General features: G+C 29.6%; 1 protein-coding gene across 2 annotated transcripts; it reads right to left on the reverse strand.

Annotated features, from left to right (window-relative positions):
* Positions 1-795: 795 nt before the first annotated feature.
* Positions 796-25,268, reverse strand: LOC130451845 (adenosylhomocysteinase-like 1). Of its 2 annotated transcripts, none has more exons than XM_056791159.1 (12): positions 25,026-25,268; positions 24,452-24,496; positions 23,699-23,783; positions 14,608-14,742; positions 14,262-14,434; positions 13,725-13,923; positions 13,289-13,439; positions 5,273-5,425; positions 4,253-4,418; positions 2,253-2,499; positions 1,585-1,705; positions 796-1,506 (listed from the first exon to the last, which is right to left on the reverse strand). In XM_056791159.1, the coding sequence occupies exons 1-12, from the start codon at positions 25,119-25,121 to the stop codon at positions 1,500-1,502; spliced, it is 1,578 nt and encodes a 525-aa protein (XP_056647137.1). In that variant the 5' UTR covers positions 25,122-25,268; the 3' UTR covers positions 796-1,499. The 2 variants fall into 2 exon arrangements, with proteins under 2 accessions (XP_056647137.1, XP_056647136.1); XM_056791158.1 differs by having other exon boundaries at positions 14,608-14,754.
* Positions 25,269-25,755: the final 487 nt, after the last annotated feature.

Consider the following 25,755-nt stretch of genomic DNA (forward strand, 5'->3'; position numbering starts at 1 on the left):
AAGGACAATTATACACCAAATGCTTACACTACTGTTGACGAGATGTTGGTTGGATTACGAGATAAATGCAGTTTTCGGAATAAAAATATTATGCTTATGTGACTCCAAAACTCATTACCTTCTGAACGCTTTCGTTTACACTGGAAAAAAATTACATGTTGATTATCCTAAGAAGCTGTCTATTCCAACACTCTCAGTCTTAGAATTGGTAACTCCAATTATGCACACCAACAGAAACGTTACTATAAGAACAATACGAAAAAATAAGCGAGAACTGCCTCCACAATTTTTACCCAATAAAACTCGTGAAGTGAATTCTTCTTTATTTGGTTTCACTCGGGAGAATACCTTGGTTTCATTCGTGCCAAAAAAGAATAAGAGTGTAACTTTAGTATCTTCTATGCACCATGATAAATCGGTTAGTGATGTCAGACATAAACCTGAAATCATTGAATTTTACAATTCTTCAAAAAGTGGAGTAGACTTTCTGGATAAAAAATGTGCGGTATATTCTTGTAACCGAAGAACACGAAGGTTAGCCCCTTGCTATATTTTATGCTATTATAAATATAGCTGGTGTAAACAGTCAAATCTTATTCGTGTTCGCAAATTTAAACAATGTAAAAACAGTGAGACGATTGTTTCTAAAAAAATTAGGACTATCTCTGATTGAAGATCATACGAAAAAACGTAGTCTAAATATCGAAGAATTAGCCAATGAAGAAGAACCACCGACCAAGCGCAGACGCTGCATGGAATGCCCTTCAACAATCGATAGAAAGCACTCAACCTTTTGTTCAATGTGTAAAAAAACATTTTGTAAGACACACTTGCTCATAAAAAATTATTGTGATTCATGCACTGAAGACTAAATCAACTGGATAATTTTTGAATTTAGATTTTTGTTTATTGTTATTTCTATTGAGTTCTATAATTTCATATTTTTCAAATAAAAAGTTCCCTAAAAAGATGATTATACCGAAAAATTAACTTAGAGGCACGTGTTGTTTTGATTCAAAAGAAATTACCAGTGTATTTCCATCAAAAAGAAGCTTTAGGGGGCGTCGTAAAAATTTAATTATATATATATATATATATATATATATATATATATATATGTATATATATATATATATATATATATATATATATATATATATATATATATATATATATATATATATATATATATATATATAATTTCAGATTACTTAACAATTAATACCGGCCATGTTTCAATATTTTTTGTAAGATTCAATTTGTGATTAATGGAAAACATCATGGTAAATACTAGAAATCTAGGAAGTTTTGGTGATTTGATCTTATAACTTATTTTGTGTATTTCAATTTATCCAAATCTTCAATGTTGGACACAGATTTGAAAAAACTACTGCTCTCTTATGGAAACACTTCAGACTGATTCATCAGAAGTAATAAACTAACCAGCAATAACACTGAATCGATTCACTATTTCACTTGACGAAAAATAATAAATCTAGTTAATACCTAAAATAAAAACAGGATGAATTATTATCTAATAGAATTGATATTTAATTAGAAAAGAAAACATTGATAAAATTTTACCTATAGTAATTAGGTTTAAACGGGCCTGCTTTATTCAACCCCATATATTTAGCTTGTTCGTCCGTTAGTTCCGTCAAATGAGCATCAAAAGTAGGCAGATGTAAACTGGCTACATATTCATCTATAAAATGATTCAATACACATGATTAGAAATATGCAAATAAAAATATTTTTAAATCTCTTAAAAAAATTATGTATATATAACATATAACAAATAAAGAAAAAGATATTTGAGTGTGTTTATTATTGGAATAGAACTAGAATATTGTATCAACTTCGGTTCCATAAGCCAGTTCTCTAGAATTATTACGTAATAAAAGTTTGTAAACTTTTTCTCCGGTTTTTATTAGAAATCATAATTTCTAGAAGGTCAGCTGATTTCGCAGCAAGTAGAAAGCCGATGAGACACTCTAAACGTACAACTAAAATTATCTTTTATGGTAAATGGATAATTTCTCCAAATTCTAGTCGACAATGTCTACCTCTCAGTTGATCAAGATATCTATTAGATACATAAAAACCGTAGGAATTTCTTCATCTTCTAGGCTCTGCTTGATTTTTTCCACTCTCCTGTGACACTATTGTTTTCCCACTTAAAATCTATTATCCTCACTATGAGCTGATTAGTTCTATTTCAATTGGAAAAATGTATAACTTGATTCACTCACCCATTTTTTTAGGTAGTAGGTAAACGTCAGATTTATATCTTCCTTGAGGGGCATTAAAAAGTTCAATCAAAGCCAAAGCTTGTGTTGCAGATGTTATAGAAACAACAAAAGAAGGCAAACTTGAACAACTTAAGTTAACTAGTCGTCCTTCAGCTAAGAGTATGATTCTTTTAGCATCTGGCCATATGACGTGATCCACTTGCGATCTAACTTTTTCCCAAGTTAAATCAGGGGTTCTCAAACTATTCTAAAACGAACAAAAATGAAGTGACTAGATATTATTGAACAAGTGAATGAATGTCTAATTTCCATATAATTTTCCAAATAATTTTTAGGACTCAATATCTAATATCACATATTGCAAATTTTTGACAAAATGGAATAAACTACGTGTACAAGTGATCATATTGTTAAAAATACGGTTAGGGTAGTTATATGCCCCAGAATAGTTTAATAAATGTTCTAGCTATAATTGAATAGAATCTAAAAATGTGACTCAAAGAATCAGTAGAATCTAAACAATCTAAAACTTCTCATGCAAGGGATTTACAGATATCAGATTTTCTTATATAATTTTTTGAGTGTTGAGCATGGAAATAATTCTCTTTGAAATTTAGATTTGGCTGTTTTATTTTTTCTTTGTGAAAGGTCTTGACTATTCTGATTTCAACATAAGTTTGGAGTATAAAGCTGTATGTTATGCCTGAAGAGCAACCATATTATATCATGTCAAACATTTTGTTAACATTTAAAGTTATGTTTAATAGCATTGGTATTATTTATACATTATAGGGCTGAAGAAAATTTGTACTGGATGGGCAAAGTGCAGGTAAAGGTCTTTATCAAAATATGACTTGACACTGACAATTTGCTTATTCATATTGATCAATAGATCACCTATCATGAATATTAAAATAAAAATAAAATCAAAATAGAAATCTGTTTTAACATTAAAAATTAGTTTTTCCTCAGTTTTTCCATCTCAAAAATATGTAGCAGTCATTCAATAATTAATTCGTACTTGTATTAAAATTTACAAAATAGAGAGCTGTAAATTTTACTTAAATTATCTAGGTCTTCTTTATTATTAATAGCTTTCTCGTCCTTATGAATGTGATGAATGTGTTTTTGTAATTGAATTTATGTTTTTTTAATATTTCGTGGTTCGTTAATTTATTTTTTATCGTATTGATGACCTTTTAGTCTATTTTCTAAATAATGAGATGTCTGCCCATGTCACAACAAAGACCACTGATAATAAGTTTGGCTAATAGATACAACTCTTGGGCTCACGTGGTGAATTCAAAAGAATAGAGATGGGAGAAAACAAAATGATAACTAAGTGAAAAAGAAACTAAGCTAGAAATTTGAAAAATTTGGAAATATATAAGTCTATATAATATAAAAGGTTATATACGGGGTGTTTCGACTGACAACGCTCTACCTCAAAGATTTCTCAATAAATGATTCATTTTGATATGGGAATGGGAGCTCTTACGGGGCCTAGTTGCTGAGATATAAGGTATTCAAAATTTTAAATCAAAATCAAAAATAAATTAAGAACGCCTTTCAACTTTTTTTCTCAAATTTGGTGACCAATATGCTCTTTAATAAAGTAATATTTTGACATAAACAAACTTTGGAAAAATTTAACCAGTGGCGCGCTGTCAGGGTTAGTTGTCACTTTTATCCTCTTATTTTTTACGCCACTGGAGCTAATTCTTTTTTCTTATTTTAAAATGCCTGAACATTTTTAGTTAAAAAACTAATAACCTTTTTGATTATGAGCGCTACAATTAACGTAATCATTTATTGAGATCTCTCCGTTCCGTGGTAGAGCTTTGCCGGTCGAATATAGAAACACCCTGTATATATATACAGGGTGTTTCTATATATATATATATATATATATATATATATATATATATATATATGAATTGTCACGTTGCCACGTTCCCAATAAGAAACCGCTTATTTATATGTGTGTATAAAAAACTTACGATATCAATTTCAGTATTAGAATGGCCCATATTACATACAATACAACCATTTTTCATCTTGTCCATATGTTCCCTAGTTACTACATTTTTGTTTCCTGTAGCTGTTATAACAATATCAACGTTTCGTATAACTTCATTTAGTTTTACCACACGAAACCCATCCATACTACAAAAGAAGGTAAATTAATACTGTTTTTTCAGCCATCATGGAAAATGATCATTCAATCTAATACTATATTAGTTCAGTACTACAACATTATGTATATGTAAATGGTAGTGATAAGCACTAGTGAACGTTTTTAAAATAAAACGTTCGTTTCTGTGATTTAAAGATGATATTTTGCAGATTTTTGTTCCATCCATAGCGAGCTAGCGAATCAGTTGGGATAGAACAATGTTTATATGATAGTTACCCATAATGCGATTAAGAAAAGACATTATTATTTATATTATTAACAAAAATTGATTCTTGGAATACAAGTTGAATCAATCTTGCGACAAAATTCCGTAAATGGGTTATTGGAGATATGATAAGATGTTATTAAGTAAAATGGTAGATGTTTTAAAGGTCCATACTTTAAAATAGCCTCAAATTATAAAGAGAATCACATATCTCAGTCACAAACTAAACATATGTTTCAATTTATGAGATCTCCTATATTTCCTGTGGCTTCCTGTACGTTGAACAATGAAAGTAATACAATGCGATATCTCCAAATTCGATAAAAATGTAATTATAACCTGTTTTTTATACAGGGTGCGTGAGAACTTGAGCCTTTAATTTTCTTTGTTCTTTCAAATACAACAATACAATCTGTATTTAATAACGGTTATTAACTTGAATTTTTGTAATCTATGATGCCATATGAGAGGGGACAATAATCTAGTATTCAATTCATCAGAGTTTGATTCGTTCTTCATCGAATAATACTCTTGATATATTGTAGATAAGGCATAGATTGTTCGTCTCGTTACTCTCAAACATTAGACAAAAAGGAACCTATATGAAATAAATATTACCTTGCTTGTAAAGCGCAAATAGGATCAATTTCTGTAATATAAACCACACAACCAAAACCTTTTAAAGCTTGACAACAGCCTTTTCCTACTTCGCCATATCCACAAACTACTACTTGTTTTCCACCAAACATGACGTCAGTTGATCGTTTTAAACTAAAATAAAAATAAGCATAAAAAATATAATTTATTTTTCAAATGAAGTATATTTTTTAATTTAGTATTTTATTTCAAAGTATTTGATTCAAATATATTAAAAAAATATTTTTAAAAATAAGCATCAATTCTCATAACTCTGTTTACAATTTTCAAACCTGGCTATAATAATTAAGGATTTATTCCCGCTATTCTCAATATACTATACCAAAACTGGTAAACGTCGGTATTAAGTGCGCTCTTGTCAGATGTTGGAAATTGTACAATGAGGCATTTCTTGAATTCACTACTTCTTACTAAAATTAACAAAATTAAATTACTTTTTTAGAAAATATTTAAATTACATCCTCTCGCGTTGTGATTGTTTATGCAATTTAAATGGCTCTATACAGATAAGCAATTCCAAATTCTATTTTCCAAAAAAGGACAATGAAAATTATTTATATTCTTTTTTTTGAAATTTATTCTTGATATTTATTTTGAATTTTATGTTACATAAATCTATAGCCCCTTTTATCACAGTCACAATTATTTTAAAATTGAGTTTTTCACATTAAAACGTTAATGAAAAATGCTCAAATCTTGAAAAATACGACAATTAACTTAAAAAACTTTTGTCCCTGGATTGCCTTCAACTAGTGAAATTTTCCTACATTTACGATCACCTAACAGTTACGAGAAAGTTATTCGAATCAAAGACTTAATAATTTGAAAACTATTATATAATTTGAACTTAGTTTAAATTTAATAATATAAAATCCTTCAAATCACCAACACAATTTCAAGAAGTATATTTAGTATTTCCAACAAATTTCATATCTCCTCCAGTATCATACCTACCTTTTACGCTAGAAATAGAATATATTATTATTAAAATAGTCTCCTTTCATTTCAACTTTTCCAAATAATAGTTGCCGTCTTTGTCTTCAAAATAGTTCTCACATATGCGATAATGTCCTCGTCTAAATATCTCTCATACAAGTAAAACTTCAAGATTAGGACACAGCAAACAGTCGCTGAGGGTCACATCTTGTGAATACTGTGAGTGGTTAATCAATTCGAAGTGCAATTCGTAAATTTTATCGATGGCGATCACGGAAAAGTGAAAAGGTACATTGTTCTTTATGGAAAAGCACTTTTTCTTTTGTCAAATGCGGTCGCTTCTTTGCAATTTCTTCCTTTACCATATCAAGCAACGACGCATTACTCTTCTGTTATTGTTTTACCTTTTTGAAGATAGTCGATGAATACAATTCCATAACTATCCCCAAAAAAAGGGTGGCAATCACTTTTCCGCTCGACGAAAGTTCGCCCTATGTAATCCACTGCCTTAACTGTTTTTTTTTTTAATTTAAAGGGCGTAGTGGTGGAATCAAGTTTCATATACAGTTATGAATCGAGGCATAAAATCAGATTCATTCTGCCTAAGCCGCGTCAATAAAGCCTGGGAAATGTTCATTCGAATGTGACTTTGGTGCAGACGCGGCTGTGAACAGAAGTTACGCAAAAACTATTAAATCTAAAGTGTCATAATATAAGAACTTTGATTTACCAAAACTAGAGATTAATATAAATGATTCTACTTTAGATATTACTAAATTAAAACCTGTGCATTTAGATTCAATTGATGTTGGCATTAATGCACAATTTCCTTCAAGAATATTAAATATCAGCTCAGAAGATAAGATTTATCACCCAATAATTGGGCTTAGAATAAAGAAAAGTTCACCCAAATTTAAAGAAATTTAAAATTTATTTTGTTAACAATAGTTCAATAAAAGGCTCTCATTGTGTATTATATTTTCAGAACATGTATTTATTTGAACATAAAAAAAAATTAAGAAATAACTACGATCAGACTCAAATCTCGTACCTTGAAAAATTAGGAAACGAAAATTTAATTTTTCAAGTTACATAACTAATTATTTCCCAATTAAAGAGATGTTTCAAAATATCCGATCAATTATTTGAGGAATGGTGAGAAGATGTTATATATAGAAGTGTCTAGGGCAAATTGTTTTTATATTTCAGCATTTTTTTATATTTCAAATTTTTTTCGTAAACAATGTATGAGAAATAAAAACTCAAACAACTAATTGTAGGTCTTGTGACTAGCACATTTGCTAAGCTGGAATTTTTGGAACCGTTGTTAAACATTTTACCTTTAGTATCAGAAGAAGATAACTTGCGCGTCAGAAAGTGTAATTGTGGGTGTTGGTGTAGTTGTAGTGTAATCAGTGTGTTCAGTATGAAAATTTACTGTCAAAAAAGGCTCCATACTTGATAACATTCCCCTATACACTGGTTTATGCAAAACAGACTAAAATTAATGGTATTGAATTGTATGTGTGTTGAGAAATAAGTTGAAAATTTTTGTTTAATGTGCGATTTTTTTAATGTTTTCAAGTAGATAATTAGTAACAAGATTAGTGAATGTCTTAATTAGGTTTTAGTTACAATTGAGTAATAAATAAAATTGCGAGGAAAAATAATCGTAGGTAGTTAATTTTGTTATTTATTTCCAGATATTAACGACAACGAGTATAAACTAAGCAGGTTGAATCTAGCAGCCAACAAAAAAGAAAGGCAAGGCAATTGAGTTATTAGATGTTTTGGAGGAAAGACGAGAAGAGAAAGTGCAGATTTACAACCTGCTATTTTATCACCACATCCTCCAAATCGTGCAAATTAGCCTCAAGTCTGCTATGTCAGCTTCCAGCCCAGTAGTTAGTTATGCAACGTATGGACCACCTCATGGGACTTTTTGCTAAAAAATTTTATTTATCTGAATACCTCTATACTAAACTTTTATATAAAAAATGGGTACAAATACGTCAAAAATAATATAAAGAGAAAGTATTTTTGCTGATATATACTCATTATAACTTTCCCCTCCTACCTATGAGCACTTCTTACAGTTTTTAAATGGAACATCTTGTACAATTTTACATTTTTAATCCTCTTATAAAAGGAGATCCTAAAAATTCATAATGCCAAAAAATGAATCATTTGGGAGCCGAGTATAATTTCAATAAATTAGCTTAGCAGTCAGATTATATGGTACCCAAATTGAATTCCATTGGTTTCCATACATTAATACAATTAATACATTGAACTTCAAAGGATTTTGGCACATTATGTTATATTTCAGGTTTTTTGTTAACAGTTACACATGTGGGTGATTTTCTAGCCAAAATCTACAATTGTCTGTTTACTATACATTTTTCCTAAATGAAGATTATTCAGAGAAGCAGATTGTACCATATATTTGGACTGTTACTCACTCATGAATTTCCAAAAACGTAAAGATGAATTACAATACACTGTTACCTACTCCATTAGATTCCCACTCCACTTTTTTCATCATTTATTTGCTTTTGCAACATAAGCTAAGTTATTGCAATTAAAAAAAATGTACAGCAAAGACGAGAACATACAGGTATTAAAATGGTATTTTGAAGATGACTCACATCATATCACATTTCGCTATTCATAATTATCGATAAAAAACAGCAATAAATAATAGTATAGCGCCAAAACCAACCAATGATCCCTGTTCAAGCAAACAAAAAGCTGCATATGAATGAATATTTTTGAATAAAATGATTACCATTGTTTCAAAGAACAAACAATGCAAAAAATCAGTCCACTTCAATATCATCTTAATATTGATCTCTTTTGGGGGATTACGTTATTTAGGTCCCTTTTGGATTACTGAAAATAAATATTTGAAACTACTGCGACATCAAATTAATCCTACAAACCAATCACTTTTGGTTACCTATGATGAAAATTGGTTTCAATAAGACAATTTCCCTGCTCACAATATACGGGAGGTTCAAAACTATTCGGAAAACATGTTTAATAGAATTATTTGTACACGTGTTATAATCAAGTGTCCTCTCAGATCCACCGATTAATCTTCAAAAGTTTTTTTTTGGGAGGGTTATGATTATTATTTTATTTATTTCCAAGTCATTATGACTGAAAGACTTAACAATTTGAATTATTTGTGACATACCGTGTCACATACTCATACCGTTGAATTCAATATATGATATTTTAAAAATTCTTATTTTGGTGAACTAGGCGTGCACCTTTCCGCTCTTGTTTTGATTTCAACTGAACTCGATGCTAACAAAATAACCGAAAATTAGAATAGAATAGTTAAGTTTATTATTCACACTGGTAGATTGAAAATAAGTTGGTAAAAGATTTTCTATATTCTGGGTTTCGTAAAATATTTTCCGATACCATATTATGCTATATTACCATATTTATGTGTGAGTAGCTCTTGGACGAATTACATTTTAAAAGGATAGTATTTATATAAAATGCTGCTGCTGTTGTTAATACTACCCCTATTTGTTAATTTATAAGATAAAAAGTACCTACTTTACACTAAAAAAAAAATTAACAATACTTCTTCAGCCGCTATCTATTTGTCAATACAATCAAAACATTATTTAATCGGTTTAGTAGACTTGGTAAAGTCAATTTGTAATTATCCTCGACTCCCAAATGATTTTCTTAAAGTGTTATATATCTTACAAGTTGACCTGTGTAACTTCATATGTGTTAAATAATAGGGTGGGTCTTATAGTCTAAGATCCCACCGCTTGATCTTGCAGGTATCTGTTTTTTTGATAAAATTAATTTTAAAGGAATCTTGAGGATGTATGGAATGGATTAAGGATAAATTACCTTGTAAAAATGAGCCGCAATTACCTGTAATTATTTTTAATGTCATTAATATACTAATATGATTTGCAGCTATAAGTTTTTCAGTGAATCTTACAGCATTTGAAAGAAAATGATGTCACAAATCAAAATAAAAATGGTTGCCAGCTCTCGGTCTGCATTCGTCGATTTTTTTTAAATTTTCATGCAAAATTAAAGTTTAATATACATTGAACATGAAAATCCATGGTTGCCAGTTGCACATTGGCCGCAAACAGAGGTTGCCATGATTTTTTTGAACGACTCTCGCTCCAGGTAAGTGGAAGCGCAAGAGAGAAGATGCACGCATTATTACGTGCGATGAATAAGGACAAAGCTTGGCAGCTGAGACACTTACAGTTTATGTGCAATTTAGGCATTTCGTTGTTTCATTTTATTATGCCCAAAAATTTATGTTTTTATGATTTTGGAGCTTAAAGCTTTAATGGCTGCTTGGCTACCGAGATTAGGAATAGACAAGGGTTTGTTTATGCTACTGGAATATTTTATAGATAAAATGTAGTTATTTAATAGGATATAAGTTTTTATTACATAATATTCAAAAGTTACGGTTCACAAAAATACCTTCACAACAATTACAATTAGAATAAATTTTATGTCCATAAAAATCCCCGCACACTAAAATACTCATTTCAAAACGTTAATATTGTCACAGTCAGTGGCGTAAACCTTCGATTTAAGGTGTGATTACTCATGAATTCAAACGATGTGTTTTCCAGCTAGTTCATTAGCGTTTCCTTAGTAAGATTGTGGCAAAATTAAACACCAAAGTGTATTTACTTACTAATATATTCCGAGTTTCCAAATACAAATACAAAATGTATTCATCATCTGTAACTGAAATTACGGTCAAACTACAATGTAAAAATATCTATAAAAGTATAACAAATAATAAAAATTACTTACATTTACTTGAGAATTGAGGTGAATCAAATTTTCATACTTTTATTGATATTTTTACATTGACTTTGACTTAATTTCAGTCGCCAATGATGCAGATTGAGTCGGATCATACCAATGAACGAATAACGACCACGTCTCCGCCCAATACTAACTGGTTATTAGTACTTAATCGCAAAAGCATACACAATATTAAATTCATTCATATACTAAGTTGCTTATATTTGTGTGTCACACACACACACACACACACACAAATATATATATATATATATATATATATATATATATATATATATATATATATATATATATATATATAAATTTCTTATTTTATGTTTCTAAATGTTTTTGACTTAAGTTTCTTTCTTCAAAGATGGATAAAATTTGACGTTTCGACTAAGTCTTTATCGAAATATGATATTGACACTGACAATTTGCGTATTTATATAGATCAATAGATCACCTTCATCATAAATATTAAAATAGGAATAAAATCAAACCAGAGCTTTGTTCTAATATGAAAAATTAATTTTTCCTTAGTCCTAACATCTCAAATATTAAATTATTTGTAGTTTTATTAGAATTTATTAATTAGAGCTATAAATTTTACTTAAATTATTCAAGTCTTTTTTATCATTTATACCATGAAAAGGGGTGATTCGTTGTGTGGAGCAGGCAGATTGAGACCACGGAATCGGATCACTTCTTACCATTGAAAACATATATAAGCGGTTTCTTATTGGGAAAGTGGCAACGAAACACCAAAGTGGACTAACTTTAATTTATTTTCCGAGCTCTCGAATATTTATGTATTCATCATTTGGGACTGAAATTATGGTCAAATACAATATAAGAAATATGTATAACAATAATAAAATTTTACTTACAATAATTAATTTAGATTTCATAAAGACCAATTTTACGTGTTCCTATCGATTTCTTACCAACTTATTGTTGGTAGCAAGTTGATTTTAAGCTCGTATAGTCAGAATGTTATACAAAAGAGTTGGAGTTTGTGAAATTTTTTTTATTTGGACTCATAGAATAGTAGAAACGTCTGAAGAGCTTGAAAAATAAGTATATTGATATTCATATTGTATTGTCGACAGCCGCCACCTACCACTTTTGAATAAGTTGAAAAGGGGCATGACGAAATGAGTCAAAATTCCGCGAAATTCGGAACCCCTCATGTTTGTCATTTTCGGGCTGTAAACCCATCCCAGGAAACTTATTGTAATAAAGTCAAACCAGTGTGATAAGCCCAGCAACTGGTTCTAATGATGTCCAAATGGTCTGGAATTGGTTACTATTGTGAGTTATGATTGAATATAAAAACTGTGGTCACAAAACTAATTTTTTGATTAACTCAATCTCCCACCTTGAGTTCTGGCCGACTGGAGATAGCCAGCACCTACTACTAAACTCCTCAAAAAATAGAAAAATTTTTCATTCCAAAACCAAAGTTTTGTTATAAAGATAATGTAGTTCACAATGAAATTTAAATTATTTGTTTTGATGTGGAATTTCGCGATATTGGTTTCGTTTTATCATCTTAATATACAAGTAAATAACAAAAATTTAGAAAATTCTTATTTTATGAACCAGTATCTTAGGTATTTATTACAACCTTAAAAATCGATACAAAGTTATTGGAGAGTTTGGTATAGTATGAAAAATAATTAATAATTCTCACATAACTGCTTTCCCCATGATTGTTTTTTGTATAACAGAAAATTGTTAAGAATATGATGAAAATTAAACTGCATTAGCAAACCATGAGATATAAAAAAAACATATGTTCAATTATAAGAATTCAAAAATAGTACAATAAAAAAGATATATTTTTAGAAAAGGTATATACACAGAAAAACAGTTATCAACTATGAAAAAGATTTAACTAATTTAAGTACAGTTTATAATTCTATTTTATAAATTTCAATGTAAGTATGAATAATTTAATTTATTTTGCTACTTATTTTAAGATTTAACAGCTTAGAACAAAAAATTATTTGATGTGGTTGAAAATAGATTTTAATTTTGATATTCATGTTGAATGTGATTAATTGATTTATATAATTATGAAAATTGTCAATCTCAAACTATATTTCGATAAAGGCTGCAATAGTTCAAAATTTTTACCAATTATTTTATACGAAAAGAAACCTAAAATCAAGATAAATCATTGTATATGACCAAATTTTGGACTATATATATACTTACCTATCTATAATTGATTCTCGGCAACTATATAAATTATCATATTTAGTTTTGGTCACAGAGTCGTTGACATTCATTGCAGGGACGGTTAATTTTCCACCTTTCGATAGTTGATATAATCTGTGGACACCAGTTACACTTTCTTCTACTATTCCTTAAACCATCAACAAAAATGGACTTGGTCCGTTAAACGCAATTTTGGATTTTAGCATTGATTCAAAATTAATAGCGAGCAATTTGAAAATTCATTTTCAAAGTTACAAGTACAGCATTCAAAATGTTTGAAAGAAATAAAGTTAATTATCCAAACAAAGAATCTTACAACACAAGCAGAAAACAACATGATTAAGTTGATGATTGTAATGGTATCAAATGATACAGAATGTTAAAACTTGATTTGTTGAATTGATTGTTATGTATATTTAAAAATATACACTACCTTTTATGAGTTTAAACATAGCTGGATATTTTTTCAACATTAGGTGAGTGGCATCACCTCCATCGTCTAATATCATATTTGGTTGCCAATTTTCAGAATTTACACATTTATCTATACACCACCAAAAGTCTTCTTCTGTCTCACCACGCCAAGCAAAAATTGGATAATCAGCTTCTGCCAACGCAGCAGCAACTTCATTCTAAAAAATAGTTTAGAGATGGTAAATCTCTTACCAGTGAAGGTTACTATGTCCAACCCCAATATACATTATCCATGCTAAACAGAATTATTGAAATATACGTAATACAAGATGAATTATAAAATGAAAATAGTAATTATAATAAGAATTAAAAAAATTAATGAGCTGTGAAAGGAAATACAGTAATTAGAGTTAGTTTTTGTTTGGGACTATATAGCAAGGATTGCCTTAATCAAAAAATGCCAGTGCCAAGTGAGATGAAAAATACCAGATAGCTCATTCTAAGAGAATTATATCAACAGAACGTTTCAATAATGTAAAAAGAAATGTTAATGTACCTGTGTTGAGTAAATGTTGCATGCTGCCCACCTAACACTAGCTCCTAGAGCTGCTAAAGTTTCAATAAGAACAGCAGTTTGAGCATTTATATGAGTACATCCCACAATTTTTGCATTTTTTAAAGGTTTATCTTCAGCTGCCCGTTTCCTCAGAGCCATTATACCAGGCATTTCTAAAATATATAGGATAATTAACTTGGTTACATAACTTACCTCTTTGTAAATTGGTTCTTTTGTAATGGTAGGAAATGCTCATTGTATATATATATTTAATATCTACCAAGCAATAGTAATTTTATCTTATCACAAATTTGAGAGAATAAATGTTATTTTCATTTATCATTACCTTGTTCAGCAATTTCTATTTCACGTCTTCCAAACGCATGTTGATTGATGTTTCGGACACAAAAATCAGAACTACCAGCTGAATTTTTCTGAACTTTTTCTCTAGGAGAAATATCATCGTCATCTGAACTACTGCCTGTACAAGATGCTGAATATATATTTTTAATATTAATTTCTTTTTTAAATGAAGTATTCCAATGAAAAAAGACATGTAATTCTATTTCAGCATTTCTATTTAAATAAAGGTAAATATTGCTGTTCAACTATAAAATAATTGTAGTGAATTTTATGATCAAGCTTTAATTGGTATGATATATATAGGAAAAACTTGTTTGTATCAAGAAATATATTCATGTTTTAGGTGATCTATTGATTATATAATTATAAAAATTGTCAATGTCAAATTATATTTTGATAGGTCGAAACGTCAAGGTTATTATCCATTTTAAAACGAAGTTTCAATTGAAGGAGACCTAAAATCAAGACAATTTATCAACAAAACCATATAAAAAAGTCTCTCTCTCTCTCTCTCTATATATATATATATATATATATATATATATATATATATATATATATATATATATATATATATAGTAAATTTTTAATATCTTCCCTAAATTGATATATATATATATATGAGGATGTATTGATATCCAGTTAGCCTAGACCAGTTCCACGCATAAAAAAAATATACCATAGCTATGAACAATAACTTATTAGAAGAGTCGGTGTGAAGTTGGACGTCAAAAAAGTAAACCAGAGTTACGCAATAAATTAAAAGAAGAATCCACCGAAATTGTTAAAATCGAAATCGGCCATCATCAAGTACCTGTATTTGAAAAGGTTAAGAGGTAAGGAGATTTACAAAGATATGCTTAATACCCTTGGTGGTCAATGTCCTTCGTATGCGACTGTGAAAAATTGGACTGCAAGCTTCAAAAGAGGTAAATTTTTCATTGAAGATGATGACCGATCGGGAAGGCCAGTTTCTGTGTCAGTCCCCGAAAATATCGATGCAGTTCATGAAAAAATTTTATCAGACCGTCGAATTAGGCTAAAACGGATATCTGAAGCACTGAATATTTCATACGAACGCGTTCATCATATAGTTCACGTCACTTTGGACATGAGAAAAATTGCTGCAAAATGGATTCCCAAATGTTTGAATGTTGACCAAAAGCGTGCAAGGGTAGGAGCATCGCGTTCGATCTGTGCTCGATTTGAAAACGATGTAGACTTCTTAAACAGAATTGTTACTATGGATGAGCTTGGGTACATTTCTACGATTCAGAAACAAAACGACAATCGATGGAATGGCGACTCCCTGGTTCTCTAAGACCTAAGAAGTTTCGAGTCAAAAAATCTGCTGGAAAAGTTCTTGCTTCAGTTTTTTGAGATTGCCATGGAGTAATCATGATTAATTTTTTGGATAAGGGTAGAGCAATAACTGGAGAATATGTTGAGTAATAAAATATTTTGACATTGAAATTTTGTTTGGTTCTATAGTAGGCTAAGAATTTTTCAATATATCCTCGTATATATGGTAAAGATTTCGTTTCATTTTAGGGAAGATATTAAAAATTTACTAACTATACACTATGGAGATTCTCACGATTTAAATTCCTTAATTCAAGACCTTCAAAGAATGAAACAATAGCAAACGAATCGCCTTTGATTTTTGTTTCGAGATAACAAACTCTCTTAAATACCTTATTAAGTAGATCCAAAAATCGGCCTAATTGTTAGGGCTAGTAATCCAATAATTGTCCTTTCGGCTAATTCATGGCTTGAAAGGAAACTTCAATTAATTTACTATGAAAGCCACAAATTCCAAGGTAATCGTAATTCAAATCATTTAGTTATTCGTGGACTTGTCAAAATACCCCAAACAATGTAATTTTAGTCTAAGAATAGGGAATACTGTAATTGAATGTCTAACACGCCAAAAACAATCTCAAAATTTAGCTCCAGGTCTCTTTATACCGAAGCAAATCCCTAATTTATAAAACCAAATATGCCAAATTTCTTAACAAAAGCTGAACTCACAATTTCAAAATAATCAGTAAAACCTATAATCTCCCTTCAATAATTAGACCAAATCTCAATTATAGACCTCAAGGACAACTGGAAAATAGCTCCAACACAAATTTTGATCAACAAAGAACTTTCCATTATAACATCAAGATTTTCATAGCCCTCATTATAGTTATTAGTTAAATATTTCATTTCCTTTTTCCAAAACTAGGAAACTTTAAATGTTTATCTTACTCAATTTACCCCACTCTTAATATTGCAGAGTCATCCGAAAAAACTGATGAAGGTAAACAGGAAATTGATGGGAAGTTTCTGAAAGAGTTCTTCTTTTTTGTCGAACTATATAAACAAAATTATTGATTGATTATTCTAATAAATATTTCAAATATGTTTCAAGAAAATAATTTACAAGACTTTCATGAAAAAATAATAGAAGATATATTTGAAAAAAGCCCTAAGTTTTCTTACCCAACAATCAACTGAAACCAGTCATATCAATTGTTAATTTTATCAGATCTTTTGGGCTGAATCACCGACCATTCCGACAATTTATTGAAGAGATTGGAAAAAATGACTTACCTAATCATACTGCCACACGTTGACTTAGTTGTGGGAAAGTCCTTCAGCGCTTTTTTGAACTTCGAGCAGTGATCGAAATTTTTTTGAATGAAAAGCATCGCCCTCTTACTGAATTACAAAACAACGCATGGCTGTGGAAGTTAGCATTCTATGTTGATTTGACAAAACATGTGAACGAACTGAATTTGAGATTGCAAGGAGAAAACCAGCATCTTCCTGATTTATACACTAATATCAAATCATTCCGGAAGAAATTGATACTGTTTCAATAACAACTACGAAGTAAATGTTTTTCACATTCTAAAACATGTGAAATATTCAGCCACACCACTGAGACTGAGTTTCCTATCGATTTTGCAATCAAAACTTTGAGTGCTTTGAAAATAAATTTTGATACTCGTTTTTCGGACTTTGAAGCCATTGCGAATCAAATTAAGATTTTTCAGAATCCTTTTGATATTGACATTGAAACCCTGGCCCCGGAACTTCAAATGGAAATGATTGATCTACAGTGCAGTGATATAATTAAGAACAAATATCAAAACTCATCTTTGTTGGAATTTTATATGAATCTTCCACTGACACAATTTGATAATTTGCATAAATTTGCTCGTGGGCTTTTTTCTGTTTTTGGTACTACTTATTTGTGTGAGAAGACCTTCTCCAAAATAAAGTACACAACAAATTTTTACAGATCTAAATTAACTGATGAGCATCTTAAATCTTTTTTAATAATTGGTACAAGTAAAATTAGTCCACAACTACTAACTATTGTCCATGGCAAATCTCAATTACATAAATCTCATTAGTATTTCATACGTCATTATGCTTGTTATAAGTTATGTTTTTATTTAAAATGTATAAAATGTTGGTTGGATTCATTTCAATAATTTGTTAGTTATTATATACTGACGTTAAATTTTCTGCATATTATACATGTTTTTATTCATTACAATTCTGTGTTTCTTTATGCAACTTATAACAAAAACAATAAGCCTACAACAATGTTATGAGTAGTTAGCCCATGACCATATCAATGTAGATGTCATATTAATCATTATTCAACAAAAAATTAGAATACTTCAGTAAACTAAATTTAATTTGCTATAAAAAATATGTTCTCTAAAAGGAGTTTTCAAGTATGCTAGCTCTCCGCGGGCCGGATGTGGCCCTCGTGCCGTAGTTTGGAGACCCCTGGCTTAAGCCATTTGTTGAGAACAGTATTTCCTGGTTTTTATACACTACAAGTACAATTATCGTTGCCTTGATAATTCTATACACATGATATAAGAGTAGAAATATGAAACACACACTCCACGATATCCTTCCAAAAAAAAGAGCCAAAATTGACATAAAGACCCCTGAAGTGAAAACAAAAAATTTATAACATCTATCGTTCAATTTATGATTTAATTTATTTTTATTATAATTTAAAAATTGTTGGTTATTGAACAATTTCAATTAAGTGCAAGTAAAACAAGTTTAAAGTCACGTAATGATAGCGACTTCCATACCTTTATGGAAAGACTCAACGTGTCAAAATTCATTAAATAAATCCTGACATTTCTTCAATGTAACATATAAATTCTTAAATTTTCCGTAAAATAGTTACGATACGATTATTATATTATGTATAAGTTCTCAATGTGTAACTAAATTTTGTTTTTCAAAAAATCAAAGTGACTTTGCGGCGGATATATATATATATATATATATATATATTTAAAAAACAGGTAGAAACGTTTCGACCTACTTCTGTCTTTATCAAAATATGACTAGATAATGAGAATTAGAGAATTTGCGTAATTAATCAATAGATTATCATGAATATCAAAAAAGAAATCTGTTTAATTAAGAAAAATTAATTTCTCTTTAGTTGTTACATTTCAAAAATATGTAGGAACCATCAATTAAATTATTCGTAGTATTAGTATTTTCGATATCAAATATGTTAATATTAAACTTTTGTACTCGAATGTTGCCGTATATGTGGCACATCATAAGACCCCTCTGACACTATAAACCATATATGTAATACTTCTATATGGACAGTTTCTATAAGTGGAAGCTGTTTCGACTAAGGAAAACAGAATGATAACGCTTTCTCTATCCTCCGAGGTTTCAGCTCGATTCTGCGCATTCTCAAGCATGTGCAACCTGAACGAGGTATCTGGAACGATAGAGAAAATAGTATATAGTCAGCACTTTAATAGTAGAACATTCCTTCCTATTTAAACTGTCCATAGAAAAGTATTACATATAAGCTATAAGTTGGCTTCAGATAGATTACCTATCTGCTGATTGCAGGTCTTAATCCAAAACGAGATTTAAATGAGTTTCCGAAGGTCGAGTTCAATTTTCGGTGGAAATTTAAAACATGATCAAAAAGAGCTTTTTATTATTTTTTTGTGCGTTAATTCTTCCATATTTATTCACGTGTATAATTGACTCTAGATCTTTAATAACTGTTGAGCGGTTATCAACGATTTACAAACTCACACGGATTTTGCACTCAAATTTAATACTAATAATCTATCATTAACCTTGAATGACGCTGCTTATGAAAATTAATGGTAGACAGCTATTTAATGGGAATAAATATGTTCAAAAAACCATAGTCAAATGAAGCAATCCGTCAGCTGATCGCATTACCAACTGATCTACTCACAAACCAGATAAACCCTAGCAGAATAATGATTGATTTATAGAAAAATTGCACATGGTTAGCTTCATTTTTATTTGTATTAGCGGAAAAATTCTATTAAGATATTAATTAAATACCTATTTTGAGCAGTCTCATCCCATACTCAAAAATAAATAAAGAAGCAAACGACTTTTTAACTATCTTTTTGCATTGTTACTGATATTTGCAAATGTTTTTAGACACTACCTAAAACGCACATTAAATTTTCGTAACCTACGTTTAACAGTATCTACATGGTAGTCGTGCAACTATATTATTAAAATAGCCTACGTTTGGTAGCCAATCTTTACAGCGTTCTTTTTAGTTGTCGTTGAACTCCTGATGTTACGAATAGTGAAAGATTCCTTAGTGATATTGCTTTACTCTGTTGAAGAAATTATTCTTATTTTTAACAAATATACCATATTAGTAAAATATTAACCAAAACTGGTGAAATTGAGTTGAAATAGTAGTAGAGCTTGTGTACCAGGCTGTTTATTCTTTTCTAATAATGCCATCTTTATCCTAGTTCATGTAAAATATTTTGAGTATCATGTTGGACGCTACAGAAACAAATTCCCACACCAGCACTTTTTAGGGTGGGAATAGTATAAAAATTATAATTAGATAATACACAATGATACAATTGAATTGAACAGTAGAACTTAATTACTGTTATCACTTTAGCAATTTTGCAACAAATAATAAAAATCTGATTGATTTAGCAGACGCTAAAGATTTATTGAAAATTGAATATGAAACGAGTCAAATTCTAATTTACTCGTAAAGATATGCCTTTCGGTCCTAAGAAAATATTTTTCTATGTATTCCTAGGGGTGCAAATAAAATTTTCACGCGGTACAAATGAAAATAACGCCAAAAGGTTTTTTTATTCCAATCTAATTTTGTTCTGTAAGGATTATAATTTTTTAAAAAGCACTTACATTTTATGGTTTCTCCACTTTTCCTGATGGTGCAAATTAGTTAATAATAATTTATAGATAGTAGAATTGAAAAAAAAACGAGTTTTATATATTTTTTTTCAAACTGAATTTATTTTCTGCTAGAATCAGGATTTTCCGCCGCACATGCGCAGAAGGTGCGATCATTGGAGCAGCTGGTCCGCCCTTAAAAAATTTTTTTCTTGATTTCTAGAGGGGTGCAAATAGAAAATTTTATATATTTACATGGTATAAATTAGAATCTATTTACTCCTCGATTTAATCAAAAGGTATCTTTTTTCTACCAGAAGCATTGGTTTTTTGAGAGCCGGTATTTGCTTTTTGAGGGGTACAAATTATTTAATAGTATTTCCATGGTAGTTAAAATAGAAACGAAGCTAACCATGTGCGATATTAATATAATAGCAGTCATCATTCTGCCAGGGTCTTTCCGGTGTCTACCAGGGTAGGAAAGATCCCATTATATGACTACGACCCGATTAACTCAATCCGAACAAGACGATCATAATCTGTGTTAGTTTCCGAACATTCAGATCATAACCGGTTTAGCCCGATCAGAGTTTGCGTTCCTCATGTCTTATGATTACAGCGAGCTGGCCAGATGTCATCTCCTAAGCTTATTTATAATATTTCTAAATTGCTTTTTTCGTTGAGTAAGTGTTTATGTAAAATACAAGATAGTACGATACAACCTCTTTAGTATTCACATGTGCACCATTTTTGCGTTTTGAATTGAATTTTATATTGAGCCGCCTGAAAATGATAGATTCAATAGTGGTAATATCAGTGAAGAAAGTCACTTTAGAAGTGGTGGTGATATAATTTCTAAAAGACAGAAAAGTTCAAGTAGCAGTGAAGAAGACCAGAATACAACACAACCTAGTAATTTTGGATTCTGGCAGGATGTCACATATCAGGATTCCAGATACCTGTACAAAACCTATAAATTTTCAGCTATTTTTATTGATGCTAATAATAAAAATAATGATACAAACAGTGGCAAAAACATTTACGACCCTAATAAGACTACAAAATGGGGGATCAGAAAATATGTAATGGCAGATGCTAACACCTGGTTTGTTTATTCATTTTTGCCGTACCTACCTGTTAGTAAAAGGATTTTGTTACATCTGTATCAAAATTTACTGGACAATAACCCAAGGTATAAAAGATACATTTTTACACTGATAGATACTATACAAAGTTGCCACTTACAAAATAGTTGTTAAACTAAATGTCCATTTGACAGGCACTATTCAAATCAACCTGGAGTTTATATCTGATTCAAACAAAAAACCACTTTTGCATGTAGATCAGGTAATTTGATGATGGAATATTTCAGGAACACAATTTGTACTTGGTCAATTACAATAAATTTATGGAAGGTGTCCACCGCTCAGATTCTTATTCAGCATCATACTGTTTCCTGTAGTCATTGAAATTGTGGCGAAAGTTTGTTTTTCTGGGAACTTGAAACATCTAGTGTCAATGTTCATTTATTATATAAAATTTCACAACGGGACCAAAACAAAAAACCAATGACACATCTAAAGTTTGTTTGATACTTTTACCTGTAAGTCTGGATTTCATATTGGTGATACTCAGTATCATATACTACATTATAAAATGTAGCTTTTATTTTTTCAATGTTATTATGGTGATAAATTATGATGTTAAATTTGAATAAACATCTGTTCCAAGAATATTATTTTTGAAAAACATCCCATTATTTTTGGCATTGAGAGATTTTTGCTATTTTTTTTTTATAATAATAAACATTTTTCACATTTTTATTTATTTTGCACTAAGCGTATCTACTACACAATTATAGCGCATTTTTAAAAAAATCGAGTAGATACATATGTAGATAAAATAATAGCCAGAGTACAGTGTAATTAGAAAAGAGCCTACACACCAGTGCAAAGGATTAAATTTAATATATTTAACTGAAAATAAAGTAAATCAATAACTGGTTCATAAAAGAGGAAATGTATATATTTTCATTTTCTTTGAGGTGAACATGTGATGCAAATCACAATTGTCTGTTTTGCTTACATTTTCAACTAAAATTTTGAGGAGCTGAGTAAAAAGTAATCTGTTTCTTTCAATTTCCTCCAATCAATGAATTGATTTAATAATTCTTCTGTAATTATGTCAATGTATTATATGTGATAAAAATTTTCCTCTAAACCTTTCATTCATGAAGACTTGAAAAGCTTGATTTTATTTTTAAAACTATTTACTTATCCAATTGAATTAATAATATTCTGTTGTTTTCCTGCAAAATATTGAATATTGTGTATCTACCATTTGACTTCCTTAGTGTTGAACTTATCTTCATCTTTAAGGATCATAGGAATTTCCTAGCATTGAGTAAAAAATTTTCTACATAATATGAACATTAAAGTGTATCACATATAGATGTTATTTTGTTTCAAAAGTCCTGTGAATCCAATTTCAATTTCTATCGTAGCTGAGGATCAGTGCTTATCAGTGACAATACAGTAATATTTATGGAATCCCCTTAGTAGTGTTGTCCCATTGAATAGATGAGATAAAAATAAGATGGCATTTTCAACTGTTGCAATTAGGTTTTTGAATACATATTTATTAATATGGTCCACCTGTGGGTCACATGACAGACCTGACATAAATAGTTCACATAACTTATATATTTCTTTAATTTTTCATTAAATCAATATATATATAATATAATAATATAATATATATGAACGTAATTAAATTTTTGTTGTGTCTAGAAAAGATAATAAATTTAAGGATAAGTTTCATTAGAAGAAAGTTTGGTGAATTTAAATATTAAAAAATAATACCTGAACTATAAGAATCAGTTGATGATGCAGAAAGGGAACGGCTTCTATATCGACTAGATTTTTTTAATGCACTTGTTTTAGTATCCTAAAACATAGGATGAAAACTACTTCAATCTGCACAAATAACTACAATGTGATTAATTGGCATATAAATGGATAGTAATATTATATTATTTATTTATCATATTTCTACCTATAGTTATGTCAAGCCAAACAGATTTAAATAGGAAGATACTTGTTCAATTTTCTATTTAGAGAAGAAACTAGATATATTATATAAAATAGATAGACAAGAAACTTGTATTTCATTCTATCAATGTTTTTTTAATTTTTATGGCTTTGGGTGTTGTTCCTTTTAAATATATGTCATATCTGACAATTACTATGACAATGACAATTACCCCACAGCTTAACCGAAGTATATGGATTTAGATAAGCATTATCATATCCATCTTAAGGCAGATTTTAGAAAAATAGATAGTCTCTTTTATGTATCATATATAAATTTTTTTCTTTGAAGAATTTTTGGAAAAATGATTTTTAAAACAAGAATAGCACTAATGAATTTGACAAATTTGAGATTATATGTAATAAACCAAGCTATTTTTTTATGTTATACTATTATATGGCACTATTAGGGTTTTTTATGTTGTATGTGTAGACCAAAATCAAAGCATAAACATGCAATCGATTTAGTTAAAAACAGAAAGGCATAAGTAGATAAATCATTCGAAAAGAGATTATATATCTTACCAACTTAGATCTTTGGCAGACAAATGCATTACTTCCTTCCAAATCCTAAAAAACATAGTACTTAAATATGAGGATGTTATAATGTGAAAATTACAATATATTTTTGACGAATACTACCCTTATTCATTCTAAACCTGGAGTTAGATGACCTAAATAAATATCAGAAAAGCAAAAGTAATGATGTACTTAAATAAGAATATATATTTATGAAAAATTTAAATTTTGCAATGCTGAATTGAAAGAGAAACACATCTTTACATACATACATAAAATATTCATATTGACACATTAGTAATACTTTTTATTAATTCATTTCTACAAGTAACAGTAAATTTGTGCGTAAATTGGCCACATTTCAATGTAACCTCAAAAGTAGTAATGTTGCACAAATACTTCAAGAATTTAGAACACTGTACTTTCATTGATACTGAGACGTTTAAAAACAAGGTAATTGCTTGAAAATCTCGAATTTTCGAAATTTATCACACATCTTTGGAACTGAAAGTGATTGCACTTCATATTTGGGAAGTTAACCATATGTATAATGATTATCATATTTTTTAAATTAATTTACCTTGCTTGCAGATGCTGGATCTGTAACAGGAGTGTCAGTAACTGCATTTATGTTCCTGTTTTCAATAATTGTTCTTATTTCTATGGATTCTGACATTTTTTAATCTAAAGTATATCGTCTTCCTCACAACTATTCCTAATTTAAAAAACTTAAAATTCTCTAAAAGTTTAAAGAGAATACATAAGAATAATGTTTTTATTACTAAATAAACCACTAGTTTCTTCCCCACTCTGGTTCACAGACAGTGCTGCCAGTGGTAAATCTAAAAAATTACCAACGTCATGACAAGAAAACCACCAAAAGCTAGTGTTGCGATGCGGTATATCCTGTTTTTAAATTAGGAGAAAACTTGCATCACATCACTAGAAATTACTTAAAACGTGATAAATTGAAAACGATGACATAAAATACCAGTCGTATTAAAATTATACAGGCTGGAAATAATGAACGACAAACTAAATAATAATTAACCTAATAGACACACGGTAAAAGAGCGAATGCATATTATTGAAAACGAAAATAAAAATACATTGAATTGAAAAAATTAAGTCTATAAAGAATTTAAATGTCTGTGACTACGTTTGTAATAAGGTTAATAACAGTTGACAAATTTCAAAACAATGATAATATCTGAATCGTTTCTGATCAAATGTAAAAAATTCAGAATGAAGGAACCACAATAGACAAAAAGTCTCTAAAATCGGTGACTGCGTTATACAAGGACTTTTCG

Source organism: Diorhabda sublineata, chromosome X (genome assembly GCF_026230105.1).
Source record: "Diorhabda sublineata isolate icDioSubl1.1 chromosome X, icDioSubl1.1, whole genome shotgun sequence".
Taxonomy (NCBI): domain Eukaryota; kingdom Metazoa; phylum Arthropoda; class Insecta; order Coleoptera; family Chrysomelidae; genus Diorhabda; species Diorhabda sublineata.

What these genes read in the sequence shown, in the direction of transcription:
- LOC130451845 (XM_056791158.1), bottom strand. Translation starts at nt 25,121, where the DNA reads ATGTCAGAATCCATAGAAATAAGAACAATTATTGAAAACAGGAACATA. An exon ending in GCAACATTTACTCAACACAG is followed by an intron (nt 13,924 to 14,261) that starts GTACATTAACAT and finishes ACTATTTTTTAG; the next exon opens with AATGAAGTTGCTGCTGCGTT. An exon ending in CCTACTACCTAAAAAAATGG is followed by an intron (nt 1,706 to 2,252) that starts GTGAGTGAATCA and finishes ATCATTTTATAG; the next exon opens with ATGAATATGTAGCCAGTTTA.